Genomic DNA, 27,119 nt, shown 5'->3' on the forward strand with positions numbered 1-27,119 from the left:
CCCGTGCCTCCCTAGGAATCGTCTCCCCCGGGATCCTCCTTATAGTGCCTCCCCGGGAACTGCTTCCCCCAGGATCCTCTGACCCTGAGATCAGCCAGCTCCAAGACCCCCCACGGTCCCACCCTGGGACCCCCCAGCCTCGGGACCCTCCCCGTGGTCCCTCCCCTCGATCCCCCTTCCTGGACCCTCTCTGGTTTCCTCAGCCCCCCTAGGCTGGATCTTTCTCACTGGGACCCTCCCACGGCCCTTAGAGGGTTCCCTCAGTGCAGCCCCCTCCCCCGATTCCGCCTGCCCTAGCTACCAAGTCCCTGTTGCAGTGTTGCAGCCTAGAGGCCTATGAAGCCCCCCTGGCTGGGCCCTCATGACCTGTCCCTGCCTGGCAGCTCCCAGGAGCTGGCGCAGGAGATCAAGGCGTTCCTGAGCGGCGTGGACCCCGTGCATGGCACCAAGTTGACACTGAAGGAGCATGCTCGCTGCGCCATTCTGCTGCTGCGGAGCCTGCCGCCTGCCCGGCACGCTGTGCTGGAGCACCTCCGTGCTGTCTTCGATGAGCACGTCTGCACTCATCTCCTGGAGCGGGAGAGCAGCGAGGTGGGGCTGGGGGCAGTCGCTGGGCGAGCCCCAGGGCCCAGCCTGGACGATGTGGTGCAGGAAGTGCAGCACGTGCTCTCGGACTTTGTGCGGGCTAACCCCAAGGCCTGGGCGCCCGTTGTCTCTGCCTGGTCCATTGACCTCATGGGGCAGCTGAGCAGCAAGTACGCTGGGCGCCACGGTGTGCCCCATGCCTCCAGCCTCAATGAGCTGCTGCAGCTATGGATGTCTTGCAAGGCCACACGCACACTCATGGACATCTACACCCAGTGCCTCTCCTCCATGATCAGCACCTGCCCCGACGCCTGTGTGGATGCCTTGCTGGACACTTCAGTGCAGCACTCCCCCCACTTTGACTGGGTGGTGGCCCACATCGGCTCCTCTTTCCCCAACACCATCATCAGCCGTGTCCTCTCCTGTGGCCTTAAAGACTTCTGCGTGCATGGGGCAGCCCCTGTGGATCTGCTTTTCCCCACTGCTGCCGACAAGCGGGTGCCCAAGATCGCCTCTGTCGTGGGTATTCTGGGCCACCTGGCCTCGCGCCACTCAAGCAGCATCAAGCAGGAGCTGCTGCGCATGTTCCACGAGAGCCTGGGCCCTGTGCGGGATCAGCACCAGAAGGCCACGGTGCCATTTCTGCTCCAGCTGGCAGTAATGTCACCCATGCTGCTGGGCACCATCTCCTCTGAGCTTGTGGACTCTCTCAAGCCCAGTGTCCTCAACCAGCTGCACCAGCACTTCACCTCGCTGCCTCGTGAAGACCTGGAGAACATGGTGAGCATTGTGGTGCACCTCATCTGCCAGACTTCAGCTGGGGCCTACCGCATCCTCCAGTTCCTAGTGAACACAGCCATGCCAGCCTCCGTCATCACCACACCAGGGCTGGCTGTGCATGACAGCGTTCGTGAGGCCTGCGACCGCATCATCCAGCTGCTGCTGCTCAACCTGCAGAAGCTGGTGTACAACCGGGGTGCGCCCAGCTTGGGAGATGCCCCGCCACGCCCCGTGCCTTTCCTGGACGAGCTCAAAGGCCACGTGCGGGAGCTGTGCGTGGAGACACTACGGCTAGAGCGAAAGCGCTTCCTGTGGCAGCACCAGCTGCTGGGCCTCCTGGCCGTCTACTGTGCACCCAACTGTGCCACCGATGCCCTCTTCTATCTCCTGACGCTGGCCCGCAGCCAGGAAGAGCTGGGTTTGGCCACACAGCTCTATGCTGTCCTCAGCTCCTGCATGACCGACCTGCTCCCAGCCACAGTGAAGAAGTGCGTGTGCCAGATCCATGCTGGCGGCTTGCCAGAGCAGCACGTGGTCCAGCTCTTCCACAACCTGGCCCTCATCGTGCAGTGGGAGGGCGAGGGCCCAGCCTCCATGAGCACGCARTTGGGGGCTGTCCTCTCCCACCACCTCCATGACCTGGGGCAGTTGCTGCTGCACTGCAGCCCTGAGGTGGCAGAGGCTGCCTCCCTGCTGCTCTCCGTCTGTCCCATGCCCCGTGCCGTCTGCCCCGCTCACCTCCTCGTCATTGTCCGCTCTGCTGTGCACCAGTTCTTTCTCGTGCTGCGCCGGCAGAGCCCTACCAGCCTCAGCTACAGCAGTCGGCTGCTGGCACGCCTCAGCGGCACCTCGCCCGCCGCCACAAAGGCCGTGCTGCAGCAGCTGGTGGAGGGAGCCCTGCACCGTGGCAATGCTGAGCTCTTTGGGGGCCTGGGTGAGGACCCCAGCGGGGATGAGGCTGGGCTAGAGGGGGCCCGGGTCTCCCTGCTGGACACCAACCGCCGCTTCACGGCTGCTGTCAACTTTTCAGGCAGCGTGTGGTCGGTGTTCCACGCCGGGGTGATTGGGCGAGGGCTCAAGCCACTGGTGGCAGTGGGTGGGCGGGCACCAGAGGAGCTGGTACACAACACTCAGAGCTTCCTCAGCCTGCTGCTGCGGTGCTGCCGGGGTGGGCGCTACAGCCCTGCTGAGGCCCCTGTCCCACCAGCAGCAGGCATCAGCCCTGAGGCAGCCAAGGCAGTGGCAGTGGTATTGGTGGAGAGCGTGTGCCCGGATGTGACGGGCAGCGAGCTGTGCTGGCCGCCCGAGGAACATACCCGCAGCACCGTTGAGCGTGACCTGCAGATCTGCCGCCGCTTCCGCGACAACCCCCTGCTTTTCCCACTGCTGCGGCTGGTGGCAGCTGGGCGGCCGGCACTCTGCTACTGCTCTGTGCTGCTCCGTGGTCTATTGGCCACCCTAATGGCTCATTGGGAGGCCTCCCGCGAGAGTGACACCACCAGCTCCCCCTGGCACCTCCAGGCCTCCTGCGCCCTGGTGGCCTGCATGGCGGAGGGCTCCCTGCTACCACCTGTGTTGGGCAACATGCATGAGATCTTCCACCAGCTGGCCCCCTTCGAGGTCCACCTGCTGCTTCTCAGCGTCTGGGACTACATGCGCGACAACAGCCCTCTGCCACAGAAGTTCACCTTCCAGGCTGACTGTGGGCTCTTCTTCCGGGACTTCTCCCGGGACAGCGATGTGGGGAAGTACCTGGCRGTGCTACACAGCGTTCTGCACAAGAACATCAACCGCCTTGGCCTGCTGGCTGGCCGCTTCCGCACCTAGCCCCTGCCTCATGGTTGCCTGTGCTCTAATCCTCCTGTCGCTTGGCTTTTTCTTCAGCCTTTTCCAGACTGAACATTGGAGCACAGGTGGACCTGGTGCTCTTCCCCTGGCTTCTGGGCTGCTATGGGGCAGCACCACCCAGGACTTCAGTCTCCTCATGGGGGCTTTGAGAACTGTGGGCTTTTCCGTGCCTCCGTGGCTGGAGCAGTCATCAGCAAGGGCTGTGGACAAGGTGCCCCTTGGAGGCTGGAAAGCCCTGTGCCATCAGGGTGAGGATGCTCTCTGGCACCTCTCTGCTCTCTGCACTGGCCCTGGCACGGCTGAGGCGGAAGTGAGGTGGTCCTGCCCCAGGATCACCTCACTTAGGGGGTCCCATGGATGCGGCCACCAAGGGGGTCTGGCTCCCCCAACCCTTTTCTAAATAAAGAGCAGAAGGGAGTGGCGAGCTGTGGCATCTGTGGGCCCCTGGCCGCCCTCACTCACCCCATGGAGAAGCAGAGCCAGAGCAGAGCTGCCCCGGACCCTGCTGTGGTGGGAGGTGGTAGAGGTGCCCAGGGGGCCGGGCTGGGGAGTGTCGGGGGTCCCGGTGCTTCCTGGGTGAACCCGGGGCGGGGGAGACTTCAGGTAATTCCTGGGGGAGGGGCCCAGTGCTTCCTGGCAGTGCCGGAGGAGTCTCAGTGCTTCCCGGGGGAGCCAGGGAGGGTCTGGGTGCTTCCTGGGGGTGCGGGGGGGGTCCCAGTGCTGGATCCCACTGCTTTGTCCGGTTTATTTTTGTGCCGATAAAGCCCAGTTTTGCGTCATTTCGTGGCCTGTCGATCCATCCGTCAACCTGCCCGTCACCGGCTTGGTCGGGCGGCAGTTACACCCCCTCCCGCGCCCCGCCCTGTCCGTTATCCCCGTCAGTCGCCTCTCGTGCCCTCCCTTGCCATCGATCACGCCCAGCCGGGCCCATCACAGTGAGCACCTCGGCGCTGAGCTCGCCGAGCCCCCGCCGTCCAGGGCAGCCCCCGACGGGGTGGTTGCATGCGCATGCGCAAGCGCAAGAGGCGGGGCGTGGCCCCTTTCCCGCCCCTAGTCTTTGGCGCATGCGCTCGAGCAGCACGGGCGGGCCTCTGTAGGGGCGGGGCTCTCGGCGCGCGGTGGCCAATCAGGGGCGAGCTCGCGGCTCTAACGTTCGTTCCGGTGCAGCGGCAGGCAGCAGGCGGCGGCAGGATGTTTTATCACGTGGGTGGCAGCGACGCGCGGGACCGGGACCGGGACCGGGACCGGGACCGGGACCGGGACCGGGACTCCAGCCCCAGCCCGCTCCGAGGAGGGTCGGGACCAGGAGAGGGACATTGGCCTGTTTTTGAGGGGGTTGTGGCAAGCTCTGGGGCGTCCCGGTTGGAGGGGGGCCCTCCCCGAGGCCCTCCTCCGGGGCTAAGTCCCTGCAGGGGATGGGGGGAGTTATCCTGGGGTCCTGCTGAGCCGGGGGGAGCTGTTGCCGGTCCCTGTGTCCCTTTCTGCAGATCTCCCTGGAGCATGAGATCCTACTGCACCCACGGTACTTTGGGCCCAATCTGCTCAACACCGTCAAGCAGAAGCTCTTCACCGAGGTGGAGGGAACGTGCACGGGCAAGTGAGTGCGAGGGGGTTGGGTCCTGCACCCCTCCCCTCCAGGTGCTCTGATCCCCTTYGTGACCCTCTCCTCGCAGGTATGGCTTTGTTATTGCTGTCACCACCATCGACAACATTGGTGCTGGCGTCATCCAGCCAGGACGCGGCTTTGTCCTTTACCCTGTAAAGTACAAGGCCATCGTTTTCCGCCCCTTCAAGGGGGAGGTGGTGGACGCCGTGGTGACGCAAGTGAACAAGGTGATGGAGGCTCTGTCCTGGCACAGATGGAGCCATCTGGTGGGGATGGACTGGGAGGAACCACTAAAATCAGCATGTCTCCAGGGGAGATGTTGTCAGCTCCCCTTGCCTCTGCCCTGCTGCTGATGGAGTTGTCTTTCCTCTCCAGGTTGGACTCTTCACAGAGATTGGCCCCATGTCCTGCTTTATCTCCCGCCATGTAAGTGCTGAGGCGAGGTGTGATCCCCTTGCTGCCCCAGGTCTGAGCRCAGGGAGCATGGGAGCACCCGTCTGCAGCAGGGACGAAGTGGATTAGGGTGCTTGCAAGTCCTTCCTTACTCCTCATCTCTTCTCAGTCTATCCCTTCTGAGATGGAGTTCGACCCCAACTCAAACCCTCCATGCTACAAGACGGTAGATGAGGTGCGTGCTTGGCTGCAGCAGGGAGAGAGAGCTCCAGGAATGTGGTGGGGGAGCCCTGGCACAGGCTCTGGGGAAGATGCAGGGTGTAGAGGGCTGCTACCCCTCCTCAGAAGCTCCTTAGGTCTGGGGCTTCCTGGGGCAACTCCTCATTTGTTCTGCCCCCCTCCTGGAAAGCCCTTTGGGCTCTGGGTTTCAGTACTCGGCTCCACTCAATCTTCCCATGCTCTCAAGGGAGCTGGGATGGGGGCAGAGGGCACTTTTGCTCCTGATGGATTCTAATCCCAGCCCTCTGTGTCCTCAGGACATTGTGATCCAGCAGGATGATGAGATCCGCCTGAAGATCGTGGGGACGCGGGTAGATAAGAATGACATTGTAAGTGGTGCAGGCAGAGCTAGCTGGGCTCCCTGCCGCAATGAGGGGCTGGGAATGGATGGGGGCTCTGGCTTTGCATGTGTGCGGGGGCTTCCCATGACTACAGGGAGATGGCTCCTAGTTTCCTCTGCCTGGAAGCMGCCCAGCATGCAGGTGCTGCTGGGCTATGAGGGGCGTGGGGTGGCCGGCGGAGCCTCTTCTCCTCGCTGCAATGTCCACAGCTCTGTTTCTCTCCCAGTTTGCCATCGGCTCCCTCATGGATGATTACCTGGGTGAGTCCTGTGGCCACTGCGCCGTGTTGCCCAGGGGGCAGCATGATTACCGTGGGCACCCGGCTAGGTCCGTGAGCGCTGGTGGGATGCTCCTGCCCCATCCTGGGGAACAATTAAGGGACGGGGCAGGCTGGGCTGTGGGGTGTCAGCTGCTCCAGGCTTTATCTCCTTTTCCCTGTATCTTTTTTAGGTCTTGTGAGCTGAAGTGTGACTGTTGTCTAAGTGGTGGCTGGGCCCAGAGGCAATGGGCCCTTCCTGCCCACTGCCTCCCACGCTACTGGCAGAAAGTGCGTGATGGAGCCCAGGAGGAACAGAGCAGAGGGCACCCGGTGACTGGCCTGGCTTCCCTTCGGTGCTTAATCTTTGCTAATAAAAGATTCTTTATTTTTAAACAAAACGGGTTTGTATCTTAACGACCTGCTCCTGCTGGAGGAGTGTATGGGTAGGCATGGCCCATTGGAACCTGTGCTGGGGTCCCGGGCGGTAACGGGAGTGAGGCAGCGGCGGGGACCCACCAGGAGCGTCGCCGCTTTGAGAGGCCTGGCCTGTTTTAATGCGGTGAGATTAGTGCGCATGCGTGAGTTGTGGAGCCGGGCCAGGGCGGCGTCCCTCCCTCCGCCGTGACGTTACACGGAAGCCTGCCTTCCCGGTCGTTCTGCAGTCTCGCTTTACGACTCGCGTGCCTCAAGTGCTGCACGTTGCCCCGGCTGCCAGCACTTCGGGGCTTTACGGCTGCGCGCACCTCCTTTTTTCTCTCCACTCGCCAAGATGGCCGTGGCCGGGGTGAGCGCGGCGGCTGCGTGCCGCATCCGCTGCCATCCGCCGTCTTCTGGGGACCTCGGCGCCGCCGCGACGGGCTGCGGGTGGGGGCGCGGCGCGGCGCGGGTGGGGCTGGAGATGAGCGCGGGGCTCGAGGGCTGCGCCGGGGAGGCGGCCCGGGGGACCGAGGCGAGGGGGGGAGGCACCGGGCCTAGAGGGGCGGTGCAGGCCGGGGGGTCCCGGTGGGGAGACCAGGCCGGGCGGAGAGCGATGTCTGGGGGCGCTACGTGCTGGACCGGGGCAGGGCGACGTGGCGGGGAGGCCCGATCTGGCCCGTCACGGCCTGCCGCTCCCCCATAGACTCTCTACACTTACCCCGAGAACTGGCGGGCCTTCAAAGCCCTCATCGCTGCCCAGTACAGTGGGGCCAAGATCAAGGTCCTCTCCAGCCCGCCCCACTTCCACTTCGGCCAGACCAACAAGACCCCCGAATTTCTGAAGAAGTTCCCCGTAGGGAAGGTGAGTGTCCACGGCARGACAGTGCAGCAAGGGTCAGCCTGCCCCGTGGCCCTGGGGGCAGCTGCAGGGAGCCAGGGGCGCCCCGAGGGGGCCACGCTTCAGCTGCTCTGCCGTCARTGGCACCGTCTCTCTTCCCAGGTTCCGGCCTTTGAGGGCGATGACGGTTTCTGTGTGTTCGAGAGTAACGCTATTGCATATTATGGTAATCACTGGCCTCTTTGTCCTGGGCTTGGGGGCACACTCGGGGTGGTGGGGGTGGGGAGCCTGTCATGGGCCCCTCTGGTCCCCTTGCTGGTGTTATACCCCCTTTGCACATCTTGCTGTGGTTGCTGTCTTTTCAGGGTTGGTTCTTTCTATTTTTTTGTCTCTTGCTGTGGATGGGGAAGTTTCCCCTCCTTGATGAAGTCAGGAACAGGAACTGCTCCTAAGCAGGGCATGGCGCTGCAGGTTCCCTGGGGGGATGCATAGTGCAGTTCGCTGCTGGGCAGAGGGGTCCTTGTGGCCACTGGGCCCTGATGGGCTTCCTGTCTTTGCTTTCAGTCAGTAATGATGAGTTGCGAGGTGCAACCAAGGAGACAGCTGCTGAGATTGTCCAATGGGTGAACTTTGCTGACAGTGACATCGTTCCCCCTGCCAGCACCTGGGTGTTTCCCACACTGGGCATCATGCACTACAACAAGCAGGTCAGTGCGCAGCGAGGTGCCTTTGCTGCCCTCTGTTTGGGAGGCCAGGTGGCAGCTCTGCTTTCCCAAGGGCACTGAGGAGACTGCAGACTCGCAGTGCCCGCTGCCGATTGCAGAAGCCTTCCTTGTTCACGAATTCTCACTACCCAAACCTCCTGCATCTGTAAGGAGACAGGTCTGGGGCAAGGGCAGAACTCAGCAGAAATCTGGCCCGAGGAGAGGTGGCACCTGGCTTTGTGGTGTCTCCACACCCCTGTCCCTCTTCCTTATGCAGCACTTGTTTAAAAAATTAAAGAAAAACCTGACATAATGGCTGTTGGGACAGGAGGGCAGCTGGGTTCCTCCAGCTGGCCCAGGCAGCTGTGGAGCTCTCATATCCCCAAGGCAGAAAACGTAGTGCCCTTTGCTGGGGCAGGTGTTCCTCCAGGATGGACTGGAGCTGGGATCAAGGGGATCCCTTCTCCAGACCAGCTTTGGAGGAGACCACCTAAGAAGTGCTGCCGGCCACTCGTTAACTCCCAAAGATCTTTGCGTATTAAGGCTGGATGCAGTTGTTGATATTGTGGGTCAGAGAGAAGGGAGCTATAGTGTTGAACGGGACTCTCTAAACACTGAGGCTTGCAACCTATGGATGCAGTATCCTGGCTTGGCTGGGCTGCCGCATGCCAGGGCAGCAGCTGAGATTCGCTGATCCTACAGGAAACACCACTGGATCTCCAGAAAGGTTTCAAGACTTGTCATTGGTTCCCAGGAGAAAGGAGAAGGCTAAGGGTCCTTTGTTCATGGGGAGCTGTTCCATTACTGACAGCATTTTAAGATAATGTTGCATACAGCTGGCTCAGCGCTGGCCAGCGTTGCCTCTTCCAGCACTGGGGCTCTGCCGATCCACCCTGGGAGAGAAGAGTTTGGAAGGAGCAGGTCAACATCTGCCCTGCGTGCAGCAGGAGCAGACGTTTGCCCGTGCCACTGACAGGGGCTCACTGTCTCTCTGCGCCTCCCCAGGCCACAGAGTTCGCAAAGGAGGAAGTGAAGCGGGTCCTGGGGATCCTGGATTCCCACCTGAAAACCCAGACATTCCTGGTGGGAGAGCGCATCTCGCTGGCTGACATCACGGTGGTGTGCACCCTCCTCTGGCTCTACAAGCAGGTGTGAAACCCGGTGCAGGGGGCTTGGCTGGATGCTCTGTGTTGCAGGCCCTGCTGTGCCAAGGGGCTGTGTTGGTTTGTCCTCTGCAGTCCTAACCCCACTCCCCCGCTTCCCACACTGCAGGTGTTGGAACCGGCTTTCCGTCAACCCTATGTGAATGTCAACCGCTGGTTTGTGACGTGCCTCAACCAGCCGCAGTTTAAGGCTGTGCTGGGTGATGTGAAGCTCTGCGAGAAGATGGCCCAGTTTGATGGTGAGGAGGTGGCTCTTGGCTTTGCACGTGGATATATGTGCCACTGGTGCTGATGGGTCTCTGCCTGATCCGTGGGTATCTGGGAGACAGTCTGGAGATGGCTGTGGAATGTGGAAGACAAGACCCTGCTTCCCACTGGCAGCTGGACAGTCCCAGACCTCCTACCAAGGGCAGCTGTGCTGGGCCCATGCTCTCCCGTTCGCTCTGTCCGTCTCTCTCCGGAACGGCAGTGCTCCATGTCGGTGTGGCTGAGGCTGGAGGGCAGGTGGAGAGGGGTGGTGAGGATGCTTCTTCATGCCAGAGGTTGCGGCAGCTACTGCCGGAGGTGCTGGAGAGGGGTCCTGGCTTCAGTCCCATCTGTTGGGCCCAGCAGCTCCTGCCCTGGAGGCAGGATGTTCCCAGACCTTACTGATGGAAGTAGAAGGCCAGGGTCTGGAAACGGTGGGGAACTGGTTGTTCTGTTCTCTGTGGGAACTCCCCCCTTCCAACTCACTTTTCCCCCCMCACACACACACCTCTTTCTTAGGGTCAGATACAGGGGGAGAGGGGAACTGACTGCCCTTGTCCTGGCCGTAGCCAAGAAATTCGCTGAGAACCAGCCGAAGAAAGACACCCCCAAGAAGGAGAAACCAGCCAAGGAGGAGAAGAAGCAAGAGAAAAAGGAAGAGAAGAAGCCAGCACCTGAGGAAGAGCTGGATGAGTGTGACCAGGCCCTGGCTGCTGAGCCCAAATCCAAGGATCCTTTTGCACACCTACCGAAGAGGTGAGGGCCCTGCATGGGGTGCTGCTGCTGCAAAGCRAAGTGAAGGCTCTATCCTGGTGCGGGTGGAGCCTGGGGGGGGCTCCCCAGAGGGCTCCCCCCACTGTGCGGGCTGTACAGCTGCTTGCATCTCTGCTTCCCCCTCTGCTGCGGCTGGCCTCTTTGGGCTGGCTGCCACCAGCACTTGTTTGTGCCAGAGACAGCGAGGATGCGGCCAACCCCCTCCCTGCCATGGGCTGGATGGAAAAGGGCAAAGYTGCTTTTCCAGAACAGCAAGGGGGAGGGGAGGCAGTGCAGGGCTGGGTGCTCCGTGTCTCTGCTTCCACAAGGCTGGAGTCCCTCCACTCTGGCAGCCCCTGCCTGAAATCCGAGCTGCTGGCAGCCGCAGCTGTCCTGTCTCCTCTGGCCACCAGAGAGCAGCCGCTGGGTGCAGGCCTGGGCTGTCTCACACCCTAGTAGGCACGCAGCAAGACAAGGCACCGGGAGAGGGCGTGCGGGCGAGCACAGTACTCTGCGCTTGGGGCTGGGAAGTCCCTGCCTGAGAGCTGTGCTCTGCTGCAGTCCGTTTATCATGGATGAGTTCAAGCGGAAGTATTCTAACGAAGACACGCTGACCGTGGCCCTGCCCCACTTCTGGGAGCACTTTGACAAGGAGGGCTGGTCGATTTGGTACGCAGAATACCGCTTCCCCGAGGAGCTGACCCAGACCTTCATGAGCTGTAACCTCATCACAGGTGAGACTGCTGCACCACTCCCTTCCCAGGGCTTGTTGCCTCTGGCACTGTCAGATGCATCCCAACTGACTGTTGCTCCTCTTTTCCAGGCATGTTCCAGCGTTTGGACAAGCTGCGTAAAAATGCCTTTGCCAGTGTCATCCTCTTTGGTACCAACAACGACAGCAGCATTTCCGGTGTCTGGGTCTTCCGGGGCCAGGAGCTGGCCTTCACGGTGAGCATAGAAGCCTCTGGCATGTATGGTGCTGGGGGAGCAGTCCTGGCCTGYGAGGTGTCTGCTGACCCTGGGAGTCACCTTCCTCCCACGCGTGACCTGGAGCTGCTTCAGGAGTGCCGTAGCTGTGCTGGGAGATGACAGTTGGCTCGTATTTGGACTGYTGCCTATGGCCCTCTGTTGCCTATGGGTTTTGTTCTTCCTTGTCCTGACAGAACAAGAGAGGTTGGGTCTTTGCACTGCAGCTTCTGCCTCTCGCTTTTGGGAGCGTTTGGGCCTGGGGATAGGCAGAAAGCAGGGAGCCAGGCAGTGCAAGGAGCGTGTCCCTCAGCCCAGGGAGAGGGAGTGGGCTGGAGAGCTGTGTGTAAGCTTGCGTTTTTGCAGTGCTAACCTCTCGTGCAACCTCTGTTCCAGCTGAGTCCAGACTGGCAGGTGGATTATGAGTCCTACACCTGGAGGAAGCTGGACAGTGATAGTGAGGAATGCAAGACACTGGTCAAGGAGTATTTCATGTGGGAGGGAGACTTCAAACATGTTGGCAAATCCTTCAACCAGGGCAAGATCTTCAAATGAGGCTGCTGCTGTGTGCAGCACTGCACGAACTGACCATGGAGGGTGAGGCCTGGTGGCCAGAGTGCTCCCAGGCTGCTGTGAGCTGGTCTCTGAGGTGGGGACTGGGACAAACATCTGTGACTCGAACAAAAATAAAACCCCAGATGTGCTAGTATCTAGGCTCTGTTGTCTGTGAACAGGTGGGTGGATGGCACTGGAAGGCCTTAGGGTCCCTGCTCATACCAGTTCTCTTCCTGGGCAGAGAAGTCATTGAGCCAGGATCCTTCCTGGGGACYGGAGGCTTGTGCAGGCTGGGCCTTATTCCCCAAGGTGGTGAGCGCAGGACAGAGGGTTTCTGGCACTCTTCAGGAGTTGAGGCCTGCGACAGCACTCTGCTTCATGTCCTGGTAGGGCTCACCCCCCTGGGGATCTGGTGCAAGACTATGGCCATTGGTACCATGCTATCTCCCTCAGAGATGGAGAGGGCACAGACGGTGCTTCTCTGGTCTCCTTGCTGTAGCACGAGCAGCTCTTGCTACCCTCTGCAAAACCTGCTGTCTCGGCCTTTCCCTACCTAGTAGCACCAACGGGTGAGGCTTGGCCTGGAGAGAGTGAGCGTGGGGAAGGGCTGCACCTCCATGGTGATGGGGGCCAGATCAGCACTTAAATGGGGAGGATGTTTGTGCTCTGACCTCTGCCCCCTCTTCCTGATAAGGCTTTGAAGCATCACCACAGGGCTGTGGCACGCAGCAGGGCCGGTCCAGCTCGCCGCTGGCCTCCCACCTGCCTTGCTGGGCTTCCCTGGGGGAGCCTCTGAGGTGAGTCAGGCTGGGCTGGCCTGGTGCCCGGGGTGCCCTGCATGAGTAGTGACTCAGGCTGGTGGCCATGCACCCCCAGGGAGTTATGCAACGTGGGCTGGCTGCCCTGCTCTGGGAACTGCCCTGCCTGGGCTGGGGGTGCCAGGCTGGACTGAGTGCCATGCAGGGACCGCAGCCCTGGGACTGGCGTGCGCAAGGCTCCTGCCCCATGACCCTGGGGCTTGCCTGCAGCTTGCAGGGCAGAGCTGTGGCCAGCGCCCCCACAGGGCCAAGCTGGCCAGCCCCAGTGCCCTGCTGTTGGCTGGCGGGGGGCTGGGGAGGCAGGGCTGGGCTAATCGTCTCCATCTGGCGCTTTTGGGGGCCCTGAGGAAGCGTGAGTCATGCTCTCGCATCCTGCTGCTGTGCTGGCGGGTGGGGCAGGGGCCAGCAGTAGCGGCACAGCAGAGGCCGGCTGGTGCTGGCGCACTTGGTGGGGCAGGGGGACTCTGCGCCATGCAGCGGCGGGGTCCTTGGGCCCAGTGCCCTGCCTGTAGGCAGCCACTCCTCCCTGCGTGCAGAGTTAGGGCCGCACCTGCAGATGTAGGTGCGGCCTTTGCTCCCCTGCCTCATGCTGCAATGACGGTGCAAACTGTGGTGCAACCCTGCCATGGACCCCTCCGAGCTACAAGGTGGGGGCAGCCCCCAGTTCGCACTGAGGCTGGCAGGGTCCCAGGCTGCAACGATCGTCCCCCAGCTTGTCCTGCAGGCTTCACTGCATAAACCCTGGGTTAAACCAGCAGCAACCATGAAGCCACATGCTTTGCCTGGCAGTTCCTGCTTGTCCCACAGTTGCCTCTGTGGGCGGGGGTGCCGGGATCACCCCTTGCCTAGCTCCTGCTTCACTGTTGTGCTGCAGCAACCCCCCACCCCACAGCCCCGGCACGTGACGCCTGCCCCTGCTCTGTCTGTCTGTCTGTCCACGCCGCGTGACGGCCCCCAGATGTGGGGGAGCGGGTGCAGCCCTGACTGGCACCCTGCCCACCCCCCCACCCCCGGCACACATCTGGATTTGGTTTTGCTCTTGCTTAAGCAGGGCCGCACCCAGGCTGGCCAGGCAGCTCCAAGCACTGACTCACAGCTGTGCTCCCTGCTGCCTGCTGAGCTCCCCCCACCCTGCCAAGCCTCCCCAGCCGCCTGCTGACCTCCCACCCCACCGAACCTCCCAGCCTCCTGCCAAGCCACCCTCCCACGCTGCTGAGTCCCTTAGCCACTCACCGAGATCCTCCTGCCCCACTGAGCCCCCCGCCCGCTGAGCCCTCTRCCACCCACTGCCTGCCAAGTCTCACGGTCCCTCACCATGCCCCTTGCCCCGCTGAGCCCCCCAGCCACCTGCCAAGACCTCTGCCATCTGCGAGCCCCCACCCAGCCAGTGGCTCCCCAGGCTGCTTCCCACAGGCACTGGTAGGGAGGCTAGCCTGAGAACATGGGAATGCCATCCTGCAGAGCTGCTTTCCGCTGGGGAGGGGCCAGGATGGCTTTCATCTCCGCACTGTGGAGCCTCAGGGGCTATCCTGTCGCGGGGGGGGGGGGGGGGGGGGCTGCTCTGTGCTTGTCTCCATGTGCTGGGAAAATGGCCCTGGAGAAGACTGGGAAGTGCAACAGCATCTGGGGCTCATGCCTAGTGCATGGGTGCAGGATCTGGGTTTGTCACGCTGGTGACGAGTCATTTCCACCACCGCCCCCCTCCAGCTCTGCCAAGCACGGGGCCACCTTCCCGGGAGCTGCCAGTGCAGCAATGCCCTGGCTCTCCTGCCCACTCTGTTCAAGCAGGGCTGTCGCCCCGGCCAGGTCCCAGCAGTCCTGAGCTGGAGTTTGCTGCACCCTGCGGCCCCTGGGCTGGGGTGTTTCCCTGCCTCGGCCTCTTCCCAGCTCTGTGCGCAGCCTGGCGTGGGAGGGAGGCGCGAGAGCAGCTCTAGTGCTGCGGCCAAATTCCTGTTTGTTTACTGGCTGCAGCAGGAATGCGATGAAGGGTTGCTTAGCCCAGCCCAGCCCAAGCCCCTGCGGCAGGGAGTCAGGAACCGGAGTGGCTGCTGCAAATGCCCGCTGCCAGCTGCTGGGCCCTGCCGAGGTGCCCAGCATGGGGCTCCAGCCACCGGCAAGCATGACACCCCTGCAGCTTGCAAAGGGCCAGTGCCACAAAGGGCTAGTTTGTATGGTGTGCCTGGGGCTGAGCCGGGCACCGGGGCTGGCTCCTAGCCTAGGCGCCCAGCTCCCTGCAGCTCTCGAGGAATCCTGCACCAGGGAGGGCGGCGATGTGGAGCTGCCTCGGGGCTGAGGGAATTGCAGCACCATAGGGACCTGGAAGGGCCAGTGCTCACCTTGCACGCAGCTTGGTGCAGAAGGGGCTCGTGGCCCTTTGCAGGGTGGGGCTGGTTCAGTGCATGCAGATGTGCCGCAGCCCTGTGCTTCGGGAGTGGTTCCCCTTTCCCGTGGCCAGTGGTGATTCGTGCTGGGGTGGCTGCTGCCTGTGGTGAGGCACAGAGTGTGTGTGTGGGGGGGGAGTCACCCTACTGTGTCCTGCCCAGAGTCCCCAGCAAAGATTGCTACTCTGCCCCCCGACTCCGAAATCACGAGAATAGCCCAGAAAAAAATGCAGCGTGGAGATGGGATGAGGTAGATGAGGGATGTGGCACTTCCAGCTTTGCTCCCGTCCCTCCTGGGACTTTCTTGAACCTTGGCCTGTGGCTGCTGCACGGCCCAGACCCACGGCTTTGCACAGCATGCCTTAACCATGTGTCTGAGCGGGAAGAGGGAGCCGGGGGAGGGGGGGGTCCCAACGGGGCCAACAGCACTCTGCTGGTGCTTGGGCTGCATTACACTTTCCTGGTTGGCTCTCGGCCTCGCTCCTTCCCTGTGCCAGCAGCTGAAATCTGCTGCTGCGCTTGGCGCAAGGCTCGGGAACGGCCATGGCCGACTGCCAGCTCGGAATCTGAAAAATCCCTCCGTGCGGCCACGCGCTGCCTACCCGCCCCAGCAAGGACCGTCCCCATGGCCGTGGGCTGCTGCTGCAGGAAGCGGGACTGCAGTGTTGCGCCTGGCTGGCCGGGTTGCAGCTGGGGCTGGCGTTGATGCAGGCCTCCCTCCCCCATGCACCCTGCCCACCCTGCTGCCCCCCTTCCCCACTGGTCTCTGTGCACTGGTGGTGCTGGTGGTGGGGGAGCTGTCCTGGCCCAGTCGCCCTCTGTTTTCCCTCCATGCCAGGGAGTGGGACGGGGCCCATCCAGGCCATGAGGACCCGGCTGGCTGAAGCATTTCCTGCTCCGCCGCGCACCGGAGCTGGAGTAAATACAGCTGCTACTGCAGCCAAGCAACAGCAGTGCTGCCAGCTCTGGCCAGGCCCATGGGACTGTGTCCGGCTGGGGCGTTTTCTTCCCGCTGCAAGAGGCTGTTTGCTCTGTGCTTTGGCAGGGAGGATCCCTGCTGGGACGATGCAGTGTGCGGCTGTACCACCGGCCATGGCTTTGCAGCCCCGTGGGGCCCTGGGGCGCTCGGGGAGGTGCACAGCCTGTCCTTGTGATGAGCCATGCCTCAGGTATGCGCTGCCTGGCTCTGCCGCCATCCTCTCTGCCGGGGAGCTGGCTCCTGGGGCCTCATGAAAGTAGGCACTCGGGGAGGCTGTGTCCTGCCACCACTCCTGGGGACCCCGCAGGCGCTGGAGCACAGAGGGCCCTTGTGCTGTCGGGCCGCCTCAATGTTCCCTTTGAGCTGCTGGGGCAGTGGGGCTGGGGCAGCAAGTCCCTCATTGGTGTGAAACCATCCACCCCCCCCCCAACGCCCCCGCCCGGTCCGTCCCGCTGCGCCAGTGGCCTCACAAGGGTGCAGGGTCCAACCGTGGCTCCGGACAAGAAGGGAGGGGGCATGCGTGTGTGTGTGTGTGTGTGTGTGCATGCGCGCGTGCGTGTGTATATGTTTGTATGTACGTGCACCCGTTGCCAGGCCATGCGGGTTAGGGAGCCAGCGGCAGCCGGAAAAGCCCTGATATAAAACCAGGCCTTGAATTTGCAACTGAATTACAGATATTAAAGAGGAGAAAAGAAACCAGTGGTGAGTCATGCGTGCAGACCGCAGTGCCTGGCTCTCGCTAACTCCTCTCTGGCTCTATCTCGGCTGGAGTCGTGGGTGCGCACGGCCCTCGCCTGTCCCCTTGCCAGCCCTGCGTAGTGCCACTCGGGCTCTCCAGACCCCTCCTGGCACCCATCTGGGTTGCTGATGGCCCCAGTGCGCCTCTGCTGCTGCCTTGCCTCTGGCTGCAGCCGTTTGCAAATCCTCTATGGGGCTGCCTGGGAGGAATGGGACTGCCAGACTCGCACCCTTGCTGCAGCCTCCTTCTGCAGGAAAGCTGCCTGGGGGCACCGTCACCTGGGCTGGGGGCTGATGCGGCATTGCCAGTGCTGCGCGTGCCGCCCTTCAGAGGGGGAGAGAGAGGCCCCGGCACGCCTTCACTCCTCTTTGATCCCTAAACCTGCTGGGCTGTCTCTGCCCTCTGTGTGCTGGCAGGCTGTGACTTGCTCCATGCAGAGCCGCCACTGCCTGGCGGGGCTGGGAGCGGGAGGCCTGCACGAAGGTCTGCTGTGCCATGAGATCTCCAGCTTCCTGGGGAGCCAGGGATGCCCTGCCATGCCTCAGGGTGTCCAGCCTCCCATGCAGCCAGGGACGCCCGCCTCAGCACAGGAACGCCCACGGCTCCGAGGATGCCAGCCTCAGTGCAGGATCTCCTGCCGCTTCATGGATGCTGGCCTTGGTGCAGGGTCTTCCGTGGCCCCGGGATCTCTGATGGCTCTGGGGAAGCCCAGTCTTCACGTTCTGCTCCCTTCTGGCTCACTGGCTGCTGGAGATGCGTTGTCATCCTGGTTGTCATGGAGACCAAACCATAATAAGTGCAAATAATCGTGGTGCCTGGTGTTGCCAGGAAACTCCGATGACAGCAGTGGAGACACGATGCCTCAGCCAGGGAAACCCCCTTCCCTCCCCTCTGTTCCCTACCCACGTGGGGCTCCATGGGCCAGGCAGCAGCAAGTGCCCCCACCACAGCCAGGACACCTGGCTCCACAAAAGTGCTGCTGCCAGTTCCCCAGGGCCAGCACAACTCCCTGTATTGCTGCCCGGCTGCAAACGCCCCCCCTCTTCGCAGGGGGCTCCCTGTAAGGGTGAAGCAGCTGGCAGCTACCCCATCATACCGGGAGCAGAGGCACAGGCAGCAATTACAACTTTATAACTCCTGCTTTTGGAGGAGCTGGGGCTGCTCTGCAAACAGCTGTTCATTAGCTTTGCATGCTCTCTTCTCCAAGAGGYTGGAAAGTTAAAACTGTAATTAAAAAAAAAAAACAGGCAATAAAACTCTGCATCAGAGTAAACTGAAGCAAAGGGAAGGCGCAGGGAGCGTGGAAAGGCAGCACCTCGCTGCTCCAATCTGCCGTATCCTCCCTTCTACTGGTGCCAGGCATGAAGGCAGCTGCCCTGGCTCTTGTGGCAGGGACAGGGAGCAGGGACAGCCGTGGCGGGGGTCATGCTCTTAGCCAGGGAATGCACGCCTKGGCACACACCGGGAGGACGGCAATAGGGCACAGTGCAGGGATGAGCAGCTACAAAGGGAGGGATATGGGCATGAGTGTCTGCAGAGGACATGTATACTCGGGCAGATAAGCAGCCCCCAAGCCCTTGCATGAACTGCCAGCACAACGAGGAAGTGTCATCTCACTGCAGTGACTGCCAGCCCCCGGCACCACAATAAAGTACAACAGTCGTGGCCACACGCTGCTGTGCGGAGGGGTTCAGCCTGCAGCCAGGTGTGTTCCCAACCCGGGTTCCCATGCCTGATTGCTGCTGGAGGGGGTCCTGTGGCTTATCCCTATGGGAGTAGCAGGGTGCTGTGCGGAGCAGTGCCAGCCCTTCCTGTAGTGCCCTGCAGCCAGTGCTTCAGCAGGGCCTTTGGGCATAGCTGCTCGTGGATGGAGGTTGCCAGTCCTGGGTATTTATAACGTGGGTAGAGCGGGCCTCAGCAGCTATTTATAACAGCTGAGCACATGGTGACTGCAGCTGGTAAACAGAGGCTCTGCAGGTGCGAGGGGCTGGCATGGATTGCCTTGGCCAGAGGCAGTGGGGGAATTCTTCTCTGCCACGGGAGGCAGCTCAGCCCTGCAGCCGGGGGGGGGGGGAACACGCTTGAAGCCTGGCTGTGCCCATGCCGGGGTGGCTGAGGCCTCGGGATGGGCCAGTGCTTGCGTGGGGGAACATTCCTCCTCTGGAGTGGCAGGTGAGGTTGGAGCCCTCTGAGCTCCTGGAGGTGGGGGGTGTGGGGAGAGCAGGCGAGGACGGGGCTGGGATGGGGAGGAGGTGAGCTATGGTGCAAGAGCATTTCTCCTTGCATGCTTCTCCCTCCAGGAGTTTTATTTTATTGGGCACCAGCAAGGCCACAGTTGGGGATTTGACATAGAAAGTGATGTATTTAGAAAAGAAAAAAAAAAAAGACAAAAGAAGAGAGAGAGAGAGAGAAGGCAGATGTGGGAAAGTGCTATGAAAAGCCAGGCCTGGCCCAGGAGCTTAGAGGTTTTCAGAGCAGGAAAGCTCCATAGGGTCTCAGCGCATGGCGGGGAGGGGGGGAGCAGTGGTGCAGCACAGCGTCGCTCAGATGGGCATGTAGTGCCTTGCTGGCAGGTGCTTGTGCCCTGCTATAACCCACTGTGGCATTCATGCCCCACAGTGAGTGCTGGGGTGCCTGTGCAGGCCCATTGCTCCCGATCAGCAGGGCTGGCCTGGCTGTGGGGTGGGCTCGGGCACCCTTCCCAGTGGAGGGGCATTGGGCTCTGGTCACTCCCTGGCCTGTGCCRTGCTCTGCCCTGTATGCCAGTGGCCCTTGGCCCCGGCTGGGCCAGGGTGCTGGTTTGAGCAGTTCCCTCTTGGGGGTKAGGGTCATCTGGGACAGGGCAGTCTGCTTGGCCCAGAGGTCTCCACTCCACAGCAGGGCCCTGGGGTCACAGTCAGGGGCTCTGCCAGGGCCCTGAGGCCCTGTCTGGTGATGGGGAGGGTCTCATCCAGGCAATGATGGGGCCTCAGCCTATCCAGAGCAGGGCGAGGATAGGTACCAGTGCCCAGGGTCTTACTGGGGCAGGGGTAGCACCGAGTTGCTGTTTAGGACAGCAGTCCTATCAGTGAGGTGGTGGTGGTGGCTGTGCCTGAAGGGAGCAGGACAAGGGATGAGGGTCCTGTCCGGGGGAGGGGGGGAGGGGCTTGGGGCATCCAGTGTGTGAACAGGGTCCTGCTTCAGGAGGATCTGGATTGGGAGTGGGACCTCGTCCTGGGGGGGGAGGGTGGCAACAGGACCAGGGAGATCCGGTATGGGAGCAGGGTCCCATATGAGAGAGGGGACAGGACCGGGGAGATCTGGTATGGCAGCAAGGTTCTGTCTTGGGTGGGGGAGTGGGACTGGGGGGATCCAGTGTGGGAATGCAGTCCTGCTCCAGGGGGATTTACATTGAGAGCAGGGTCCCGTCCGGCGGAGGGAGCAGGAGCGGGAGGATCCGCTGCGGGAGCGGGGTCCCCGTCGGCAGCGCGGCCGCGCAGCTCCTGCCGCGGTTCCGCCGGGGCGGGGGACACCACCCGCCGCTGGTCCCACCCCGTCCCGGGAAGGGGCGAGGCTCCCCGGCGGCCGCGTTACAAGAGCGCAGCCCTACGCGGGGCGCGGCCACTCGCAGCGCTCCGTCGTGCCGCGCCGCGCCGGACGGCTCGGTCGGGACCCGCCGCCAGGAATCCGCCGTCGGGTCGGGTTGGGCAGGACCGGCGCCGCGCTGGGCATGGCCGTGCCGGGGAGCTGAAAGTCCCGAACCCGCAGGTACCGAGGCGCCGAAACTCGGCTGCTGGGGGGCGCGGACCGGGAGCGGGACGGGGAGCGGCACCGGGAGCCGGAGCGGACTCCCTGGCCGCCGGACGAGCCCTGAGCTGCTCCGGGACGGGCGGCGCTCGGCGGCGCGCCGCTGCGGACGGTGTCGCTGCGGACCGGGACGGGTGGAAAGTGGCCGCGGCGGGGGGGTCCCGGCGGCGGGGGGGGGGGTCCCGGCGCCGCAGCGCTTCTCCGGGCTGGGCGCGCTCAGGGCGTGGCACCCTGCCGCCTCCGTCCCGCTGGCGCCGCCGCGCCCCGCCCGGGCACGGGGAGCCCCGCTGGGGCGGAGCGAGACGGGACGGGGCGCGGCGGGGGCGGCCCCGGGCTCCGCACCCCCCGCCCCGTCCGAGGCCGCGCTCCGCAGCGGGGCGGTGGCAGCCCCACGCCCGCCTTTGCCCTGCTGCCGCCCCGGCTGCTCGGTCCCGAGCAGGGGTGGCGGCGCGGAGCAGCCGGGCGGGCGCGGTTGGTTAATTAATGTTCATCAGGACGGTTTAGCCTGTGGGTGGAGAAGGAGGAAGGGAGAGCGATCCCTTGCGCCCGCACTGGCTGCGTTTCAGCAGTTGCTTCAGACCGAAGCTTTGCCCCGCGGTGGCGTCCCGCGGGGCGCCAGTGCCGCGGGGCTCCGGGACACGGTGTCCACCAAGGGCTGCTCGCCGCTGCGCCGGGGGACAGGGCTCCTGCGGAGAGCGCTGGAGCCCCCTGCCCGTCGGCCTCTTCCTGCAGGGCCTGGTATAGGCAGGGGCAGGAGCCGGGGAAGAAAGTCTTGTGGGAGCCACCAAGTGATGGGGGCTGCGGGAGCCACGACCTGCTCTTCTTGTTGGGTTGAGTGTCTGCTGGTCACTCTGCTTTCGCCTGCACCTGAGGCCTGGAGCCTCCTGTCAGATTGCTGCTCCTGACAGCAACCCCTAGGCTCGGGGGGGGGGGGGCGAGGCAGCTCCCCCCTGTTTGTGCACAAGGAACCTGAGCTGCTGCCTCAGCTGTTGGACACCACTCATGGCCGTCTGCCGGGGCTCTTGAGCCCCAGCCTGGACTTGGGGGCATCTGTCAGTTTGGGGTGGGGTGGAGTGGTGGATCACTTGGTTCCTGCCTCGCCCCTGGCCACAGCCATGGGGGTGCCCCATGCAGGTGTGCACTGCTTGCTGGCATAGAGCCTGTCCCCAGGCTCTGCCGGCAGCCCCGGGGGACTGTTTGCCCAGTGAACGAGGCAGCGTGACCGGGGTGCTGGAGGCAGGAGTGGGTGCGGCGCCAGTGCTTGCTCTGGGCTGGGGTACTGGGGTGTGGCTGCCACACTCCTCTTGCCTCTTTACTCTTATCGTCCCCATCTCTCTGCTTGGGCCTGCCCTGATTTAGTAACACTGTTGGGCAGATAGCTGGGTGCTGTGATAAACACCAGCTTGGGAGAGAGGTGCAGTGGTTTGTGCTGTGCAGGCGGACTGTAGCCGGGCAGCGGGTGGCAGAAAGTGGAGCAAGGTGGAGAGCAGCTCTTGTCCTGGTGTCCCGTGCGGCTGAGGGGCACGTGCTCCCTGGGACAGGAGGGCGTTGCGGCACTGCTGCCAAAAATGCCTCTGCTGCTGCAGTCTCTTCATGCTTCCCTTCGCGTCTTGGCAGGTGGCAGCTGAGGGGGAAATGGTGTCCCCTGTCTAACGTGCTCCAGGTGACCCTGCTTGAGCAGGGGGGTTGGACTAGATGAGCTTCAGAGGGCCCTTCCAGCTTTACAGATTCTGTGATACTGTGGTGTTCCCAAGCTACTGTGATCCGGCTGTCGGCTGTACTTGCATATCATCCCCCCCCCCCCCAGTGGGCATCCGGGCCAGGCTGCTGCAGCCTGCCCAACAGGTCCAGGAACTGGAGCAATGGTGGGGGAGTTGTTCTCGCTTTGCCGCAGGGCCTCTTGGTGGAGGAAGGGAGCTGGTCCAACTGGTAGGAGCCAGAGTGTAGCACCCGGGTCGGGGCTGCTCCTGTGCTCTCTGTGCTGCTGCTATGCTGTAGTCTCCCCTTAGTCTTTGCCACATGCAAGCCAGKGTTGGGCAGAGGGCTTTCCTGGGAAGATCCTCCGTGGAACGTTGTGTTCCCTCCCTGGTGCGTCGTCACGCAGTCCATGTATAAGCCAGCTCCTGCCTTGTGACGGGGCTGGGGTCTTCCTCCTCTAATGTGAGCTGAAAGGAGAACAATGTGCCCTGAGTCAGGCAGGACGCTTGCCCTGGAGTGGTGTGCCCCGACTCCTGCTCCCTAGTTCCCCTTCTGGATGGGTCAAGGTCCTGGTGAGGTGCTTGGATGGAGTTGGGGAGAAAACAGCTCCCTAGAGCCTGAGCTGTCTCTGCAGGCCAGCTCCCCTCCTGCCAGCCYGAAGGGTCTGAAGCCAGGACACCCTTCTCTGCTGAGCTTGTAGTTGGATTTCAAGGCTGTGGATATGACTTTCCTGTTTGAGATCTCTGAACTTGCTGGCAATATGGGGCTTGCTGAAGGCCTGGGTAGGGGGCAGCTGTCTAGCCCTYCCCCCCCCCAAAGCCCTTGCCCACTCCCACTGCTAGTGGGGAGGAGTGGCTGCCGCCTTCACTGTGGACCACAGGCTCCTTCTTGTTCAGTGAAAACTGCCATGAGACCAAGGCAGAACAGCACGTTGTTCCCAGCTCAGTAGCGCACGGAGCTCTCTGGAGCTCCTGGCAATGGGCAGGGGAGTCTGGCTTTGCCTGGTGCCATCAGCAAGCATTGCAGCCAGAGCCACTGCCGGGGAGATGGAGGGGGGCCTCCTTCCTCCACAGCGTATGGCAGGGACTTCCCTGTGACGCCATGTTGAGCCCTTTGCAGCTCCTTCTGTCCTTTTCCCTGGCAGAGCACATGCTCCTCTCCTGCCCCTGCCTAGGCTTTCCCTCTGTTCAAGGGTGCTAGATCCTACCCCTTGTCCCGCTGTGCTGCAGTGGTTCAGGATGAGCTGCACCAGCTTTCTGGGGTGTGAGCTTCTCAGCAGACGCTGCAAGTGTCGTTTATCTGTGCTTGCTGCCATGTGCAACTAAACTAGTATGAAGCAGAGCAGCTCCATGGCATAGAAAGCAGCACTGCTGCTGTGGGCTGACGTGTGCAGCCTGAGTACAGCTACGGTGTGTAGAGGAAGGCACCTCACAGGTCAGACTGGGGCAAGGCACCGGTCTGTCGCTCGGGCATGGCTGCCCCCAGCAGATGTGGGGTGCACGGGGAGCAGAGCTGCTCCTTGCAGCAGGACTCTGCTCCCTGTTGGCAACTGGCTCCTCCTCGTGCGGTATATCCTCCGCTCGTGCTCCACAGGGCTTGACACTAGCCAGCGCTAGCAGCAGGTGGGTGAGCGCAACAGGGATGAGCTGCCGAAGGGGCTCAGCACCTTGGGAATTGTACACTGGGTGCCGTGCACTGTGGTGGTGTTGCTGTGGCATGTGCCCTGAGGGAGGTGATCTGTGGTGCCATGCTCCATAGGAGTCCTAGTGCGGATCCCCAGGATGGGAGGGATCTCCTCGGTGGAAGGGCTGCCGTCCCAGGCCTCGGGGACATGGAGGTCAGGCGGAGCAGGGAGCTACCTCTCAGGGCTGAAGGTCTTTGGGTCCACTTGTGGTAGGCAGCTCCTTCACCACTGAGCCAGCACAGGCAGCCTGATGGGGAGCCGGGTGCTGGCTAGGGATTTTTGGAGATTATGCAGAGTAGCAGCCCCAGCTTTGTTCAGCAGATCATCCCTTTTGTGTCCTGTCCCTGCTAGAGCAGAGGTTTGGGATTGCGTCAGGCATTGGTTCCTGTCTATACAAAAACAATGAGCGATGTCCAGTCGTCCTGAAGGGATTACTGCTGAGAGCCGCTCCCTGCTGTGTGTAGGCCACTGGCCATCTGGATTCCTTCGAGCTTTACCAGCCCCATCTTCCCTGTTGTCCTCACCTAGCTTCATGGCTGGCAGCTTCCACAGGTGGCTTCTGGCAGGCAGCAGGTGAGGTGCAGCCTCCCGGCTGCCCATGGCAAAGCAGCGATTGCAAGGGCTTCAGGTACTGCTGAGTACATCTGGGATCCCTTTCCCACTGTGGATGGTGGTGGCAGAGGGGCAGTTGGCCATGCTTGTCCCCTCTGGTCTTGCAGGTGCAGTGGTGCTGGCTGCATGAAGGGGAGCAGTGATGTGGAGTTCTTGGATGTTGGGTGCTGGAGCTGCCAAAAGATGTGAGCTTTTTGAGAGGAGAGCAAGGAGAATGAGCAGGGAGCTACAGAAGAGCAGAAGATATGGGGTGCTCCAGCACAGGGCATAGAGGAGACATGAGGACAGGCTGCTTGGAAGCAGGGTAGCCCTGTCCTTCAAGCCTTTGGTTACATCTGCCATGTGTTGAGCTGGGAGATGGGTCTGGGTGTTGGAGAAGCGCTGCAGGTGGCCGTGCTGGGGGTTGGGTTTTCTCTGCCGTTGTGGACKCTGTTCCTGGAGGTTTCTAAGAACAGGTTAAGCAAACACCTGCCTGGGCTGATTTGGGCAGGGCTGATCCTGCCCGGAGGTAGGGGGATGAGCCAGAGACCTCTCGAGWCCCACGAGTAACTCACCTGCCCTGGTGAGGCTGTTGTGAGACAGGATGCGGACATCCTCAGCACAGGCTGGAGGTGATGGGCTTGAGGGGGAGACAACTCAGTTCTCTGGGTGGCGGTGGTGTTGGTGTGTGACTCTCCCTCTTCCCGGCAGCTGAAGAGGAGGTGCGCTGTGACCCAGGGTGGGATTTGCACGTGGTCTGGAGCTGAGTGGCACTAATCTGGGAGTGGCTGGGACCTTAGAAGGGGCAGGCAAGCTCTGCCTTCTGAATCTGCCAAGCCCCAGCTCTCAGGGTGCAAACAGCACCCTTTGTGGTGTGGCCTTGGGGGTGGAGGGGGAGGAAATCTCCTGTGCCTATCCCCTCCACATCATCTAGGTGCTGGGGGAACATTCCCAGGAGGGAGTAAGTCAGAAAGGATCTGGATGTTGTGTGTGTGTGTGTGTGTGTGTGTGTGTTTATTTTTTTTTCTCTCTCCATCTCTCTTTCTTTTAAAGTTGGGATTGATATGTTGCCCAAAAACTTTGCTCCCTGCCATCTGAACTGCACTCTTCTTTGCTACCAGTAATCGCAGTGCTTGGTGCGGTACTGGCACAGAGTGCCAAGAGTTAAGTAGTGAGAGGTGGGACAGGAGAAAGCAGCCGGGAAGCATGAGGAAACCCAGATTCATGCCCAGAGGGGACAGTCTCGGCTCCTGAGCTGCAGAAGTGTTGCTGCCCTGTGCAAGGATGCATGTGCTTGGGGCTGCTGCCTTCTGTGGGAAGCCTGGGGGGCTCCTGGGCATCTGAAATGTCACAGCCCCATGCAGAAAGCAATGATTGGTTTTGGGCTTGCTAAAGGGGCTGGTGCTTGTGCTGAAATGTCCAATGTGCTCAGGTGCAGTGTGGGAGAGTGTCCCGGCTTTGGGACTGTTCAGTATGGCCACCTCTTGGGGGAGGGGAGGAGACCTCCAGCCCAACGTGATGTTTCTGGGAAGTCATGGCACAGCTCCTTGGGGGAGGTTTTGTTTGTGGCTGCCCCCTTGGCACAACATGCGATGTGGCCTGAGTGCGGAGGAGCAGCAACTAAAAATACAGGGAAGGGACAACACGTGGTTAACCTGAGAATAGCACCAGTTGGCCTGTGGCTGCGTGGCTCGCATTGCTCCAGAGGACGTCTGCAAAGGTCTCCCCTTTCCAGCCACTGCACTCCCTGGAATCCTTCATCTCCCGGCACCTCCCTTGTGCCACGCTCAGCAGAAAGCCCAGYTTCGCCGGGGCTTCTCGCCACTGAGCACAGCGTGCAAGCCCTGGGTGCTGTGCACCCTGAAGAGCAGCCAAGAGGAAAGGGCTTGCTGTCCATTGCTGCTCCCTGTGGTCTGTTGTGCTTCCCTGATGTGCTTTCTAGGCTGTCCCTGGCCAGACTGCAGCACAGAGGTGGAGAAACCACTCTTTTACTTGGATGAGCAGCAGGTCTCTCCAAGGATGCTTTGGTAGACATGGAGATAGTGGGAGCAGCAGAGGGCTTGGACAGAGTTTTGTGCACCTATGCAGTGGCCCTCCTGTGAATAGCAGGAGCTACCTGTCTGTCTTCTTTCTTTGCCCTGTTTGATCACAGGCTGTCTCTGTTGGATGCTTTCTCCTGCTGGAGAAATCCAAGCTGGTTAGTTAGCTGAGTGTTCATTAGAGGTGCTGGTCCACCCGGGATGCCTCTCCCTCTGTTCACATGCAGCCATGGCGAGCCCTGAGTCATCTCCACACCCAGCCTGCAGGACTCTCTCCCAAGCTACCTGAGTCACAAACCAGTTCGCTCTCCACTTTAAGTTTTCCAGATCATTCAGTGACTAAACAGTTCAGCTGGTGACACCCTGCGGTTCCTGGGCTTGCCAGATCAGTCCTTACCCAAGGCAGGGATAGCTCCTGTGCTCTGTGCAACAGCAGAGTCCTCCCCTTCTAAGCCAGGTGTGTCACAGCATATGGGCTAAGGCTTGGCTGATCAGCAGCATGGTTGGAGCTCTGCAGTGCTTCTGTGATTTGTCCTGGGCCACCTTTGGAAAATGAGTGTTTTGGGCATTAGTGGGACTCCCCACTCCTCCACCCCATTTCAAATGGGGAGGGGAAGAGGCACATGAGATGGGAGGGGAGGAGAGATGGGGAGAAATGGGAGGGGGAGAGG

The 27,119-nt window shown here is 61.9% G+C and overlaps 3 protein-coding genes across 7 annotated transcripts in view; all 3 read left to right on the forward strand.

Moving 5' to 3' along the window:
- Nucleotides 1-3,737, forward strand: part of INTS5 (integrator complex subunit 5) — a 4,023-nt gene extending 286 nt beyond the window's left edge. The window contains exon 2 of the mRNA XM_085318442.1: nt 384-3,737. Coding sequence (XP_085174568.1) covers nt 384-3,192 — 2,809 coding nt within the window. The 3' untranslated portion in view covers nt 3,193-3,737. The remainder of the gene's footprint in view (nt 1-383) is intronic.
- Nucleotides 3,738-4,311: 574 nt separating this feature from the next.
- On the forward strand, nt 4,312-6,520 carry POLR2G (RNA polymerase II subunit G). Of its 5 annotated transcripts, none has more exons than XM_085318431.1 (8): nt 4,314-4,416; nt 4,701-4,810; nt 4,887-5,046; nt 5,195-5,245; nt 5,382-5,447; nt 5,749-5,820; nt 6,059-6,159; nt 6,283-6,520. In XM_085318431.1, exons 1-8 carry the CDS (start codon nt 4,405-4,407, stop codon nt 6,503-6,505), a joined length of 795 nt encoding a protein of 264 aa, XP_085174557.1. In that variant the 5' UTR covers nt 4,314-4,404; the 3' UTR covers nt 6,506-6,520. The 5 variants fall into 5 exon arrangements, with proteins under 5 accessions (XP_085174560.1, XP_085174557.1, XP_085174558.1 ...); XM_085318432.1 differs by having other exon boundaries at nt 6,059-6,092; nt 6,283-6,489; XM_085318434.1 differs by lacking the exon at nt 4,887-5,046 and having other exon boundaries at nt 4,312-4,416.
- A 273-nt stretch (nt 6,521-6,793) lies between these two features.
- On the forward strand, nt 6,794-11,887 carry EEF1G (eukaryotic translation elongation factor 1 gamma). Its single transcript, XM_085318430.1, has 10 exons — nt 6,794-6,875; nt 7,212-7,370; nt 7,509-7,572; nt 7,911-8,053; nt 9,056-9,199; nt 9,323-9,452; nt 10,029-10,215; nt 10,774-10,946; nt 11,036-11,160; nt 11,575-11,887. Exons 1-10 carry the CDS (start codon nt 6,861-6,863, stop codon nt 11,731-11,733), a joined length of 1,299 nt encoding a protein of 432 aa, XP_085174556.1. The 5' UTR covers nt 6,794-6,860; the 3' UTR covers nt 11,734-11,887.
- Nucleotides 11,888-27,119: the final 15,232 nt, after the last annotated feature.

Source organism: Rhea americana, unplaced genomic scaffold (genome assembly GCF_003343005.1).
Source record: "Rhea americana isolate MKP2758 unplaced genomic scaffold, rheAme1 scaffold_534, whole genome shotgun sequence".
Classification (NCBI taxonomy): domain Eukaryota; kingdom Metazoa; phylum Chordata; class Aves; order Rheiformes; family Rheidae; genus Rhea; species Rhea americana.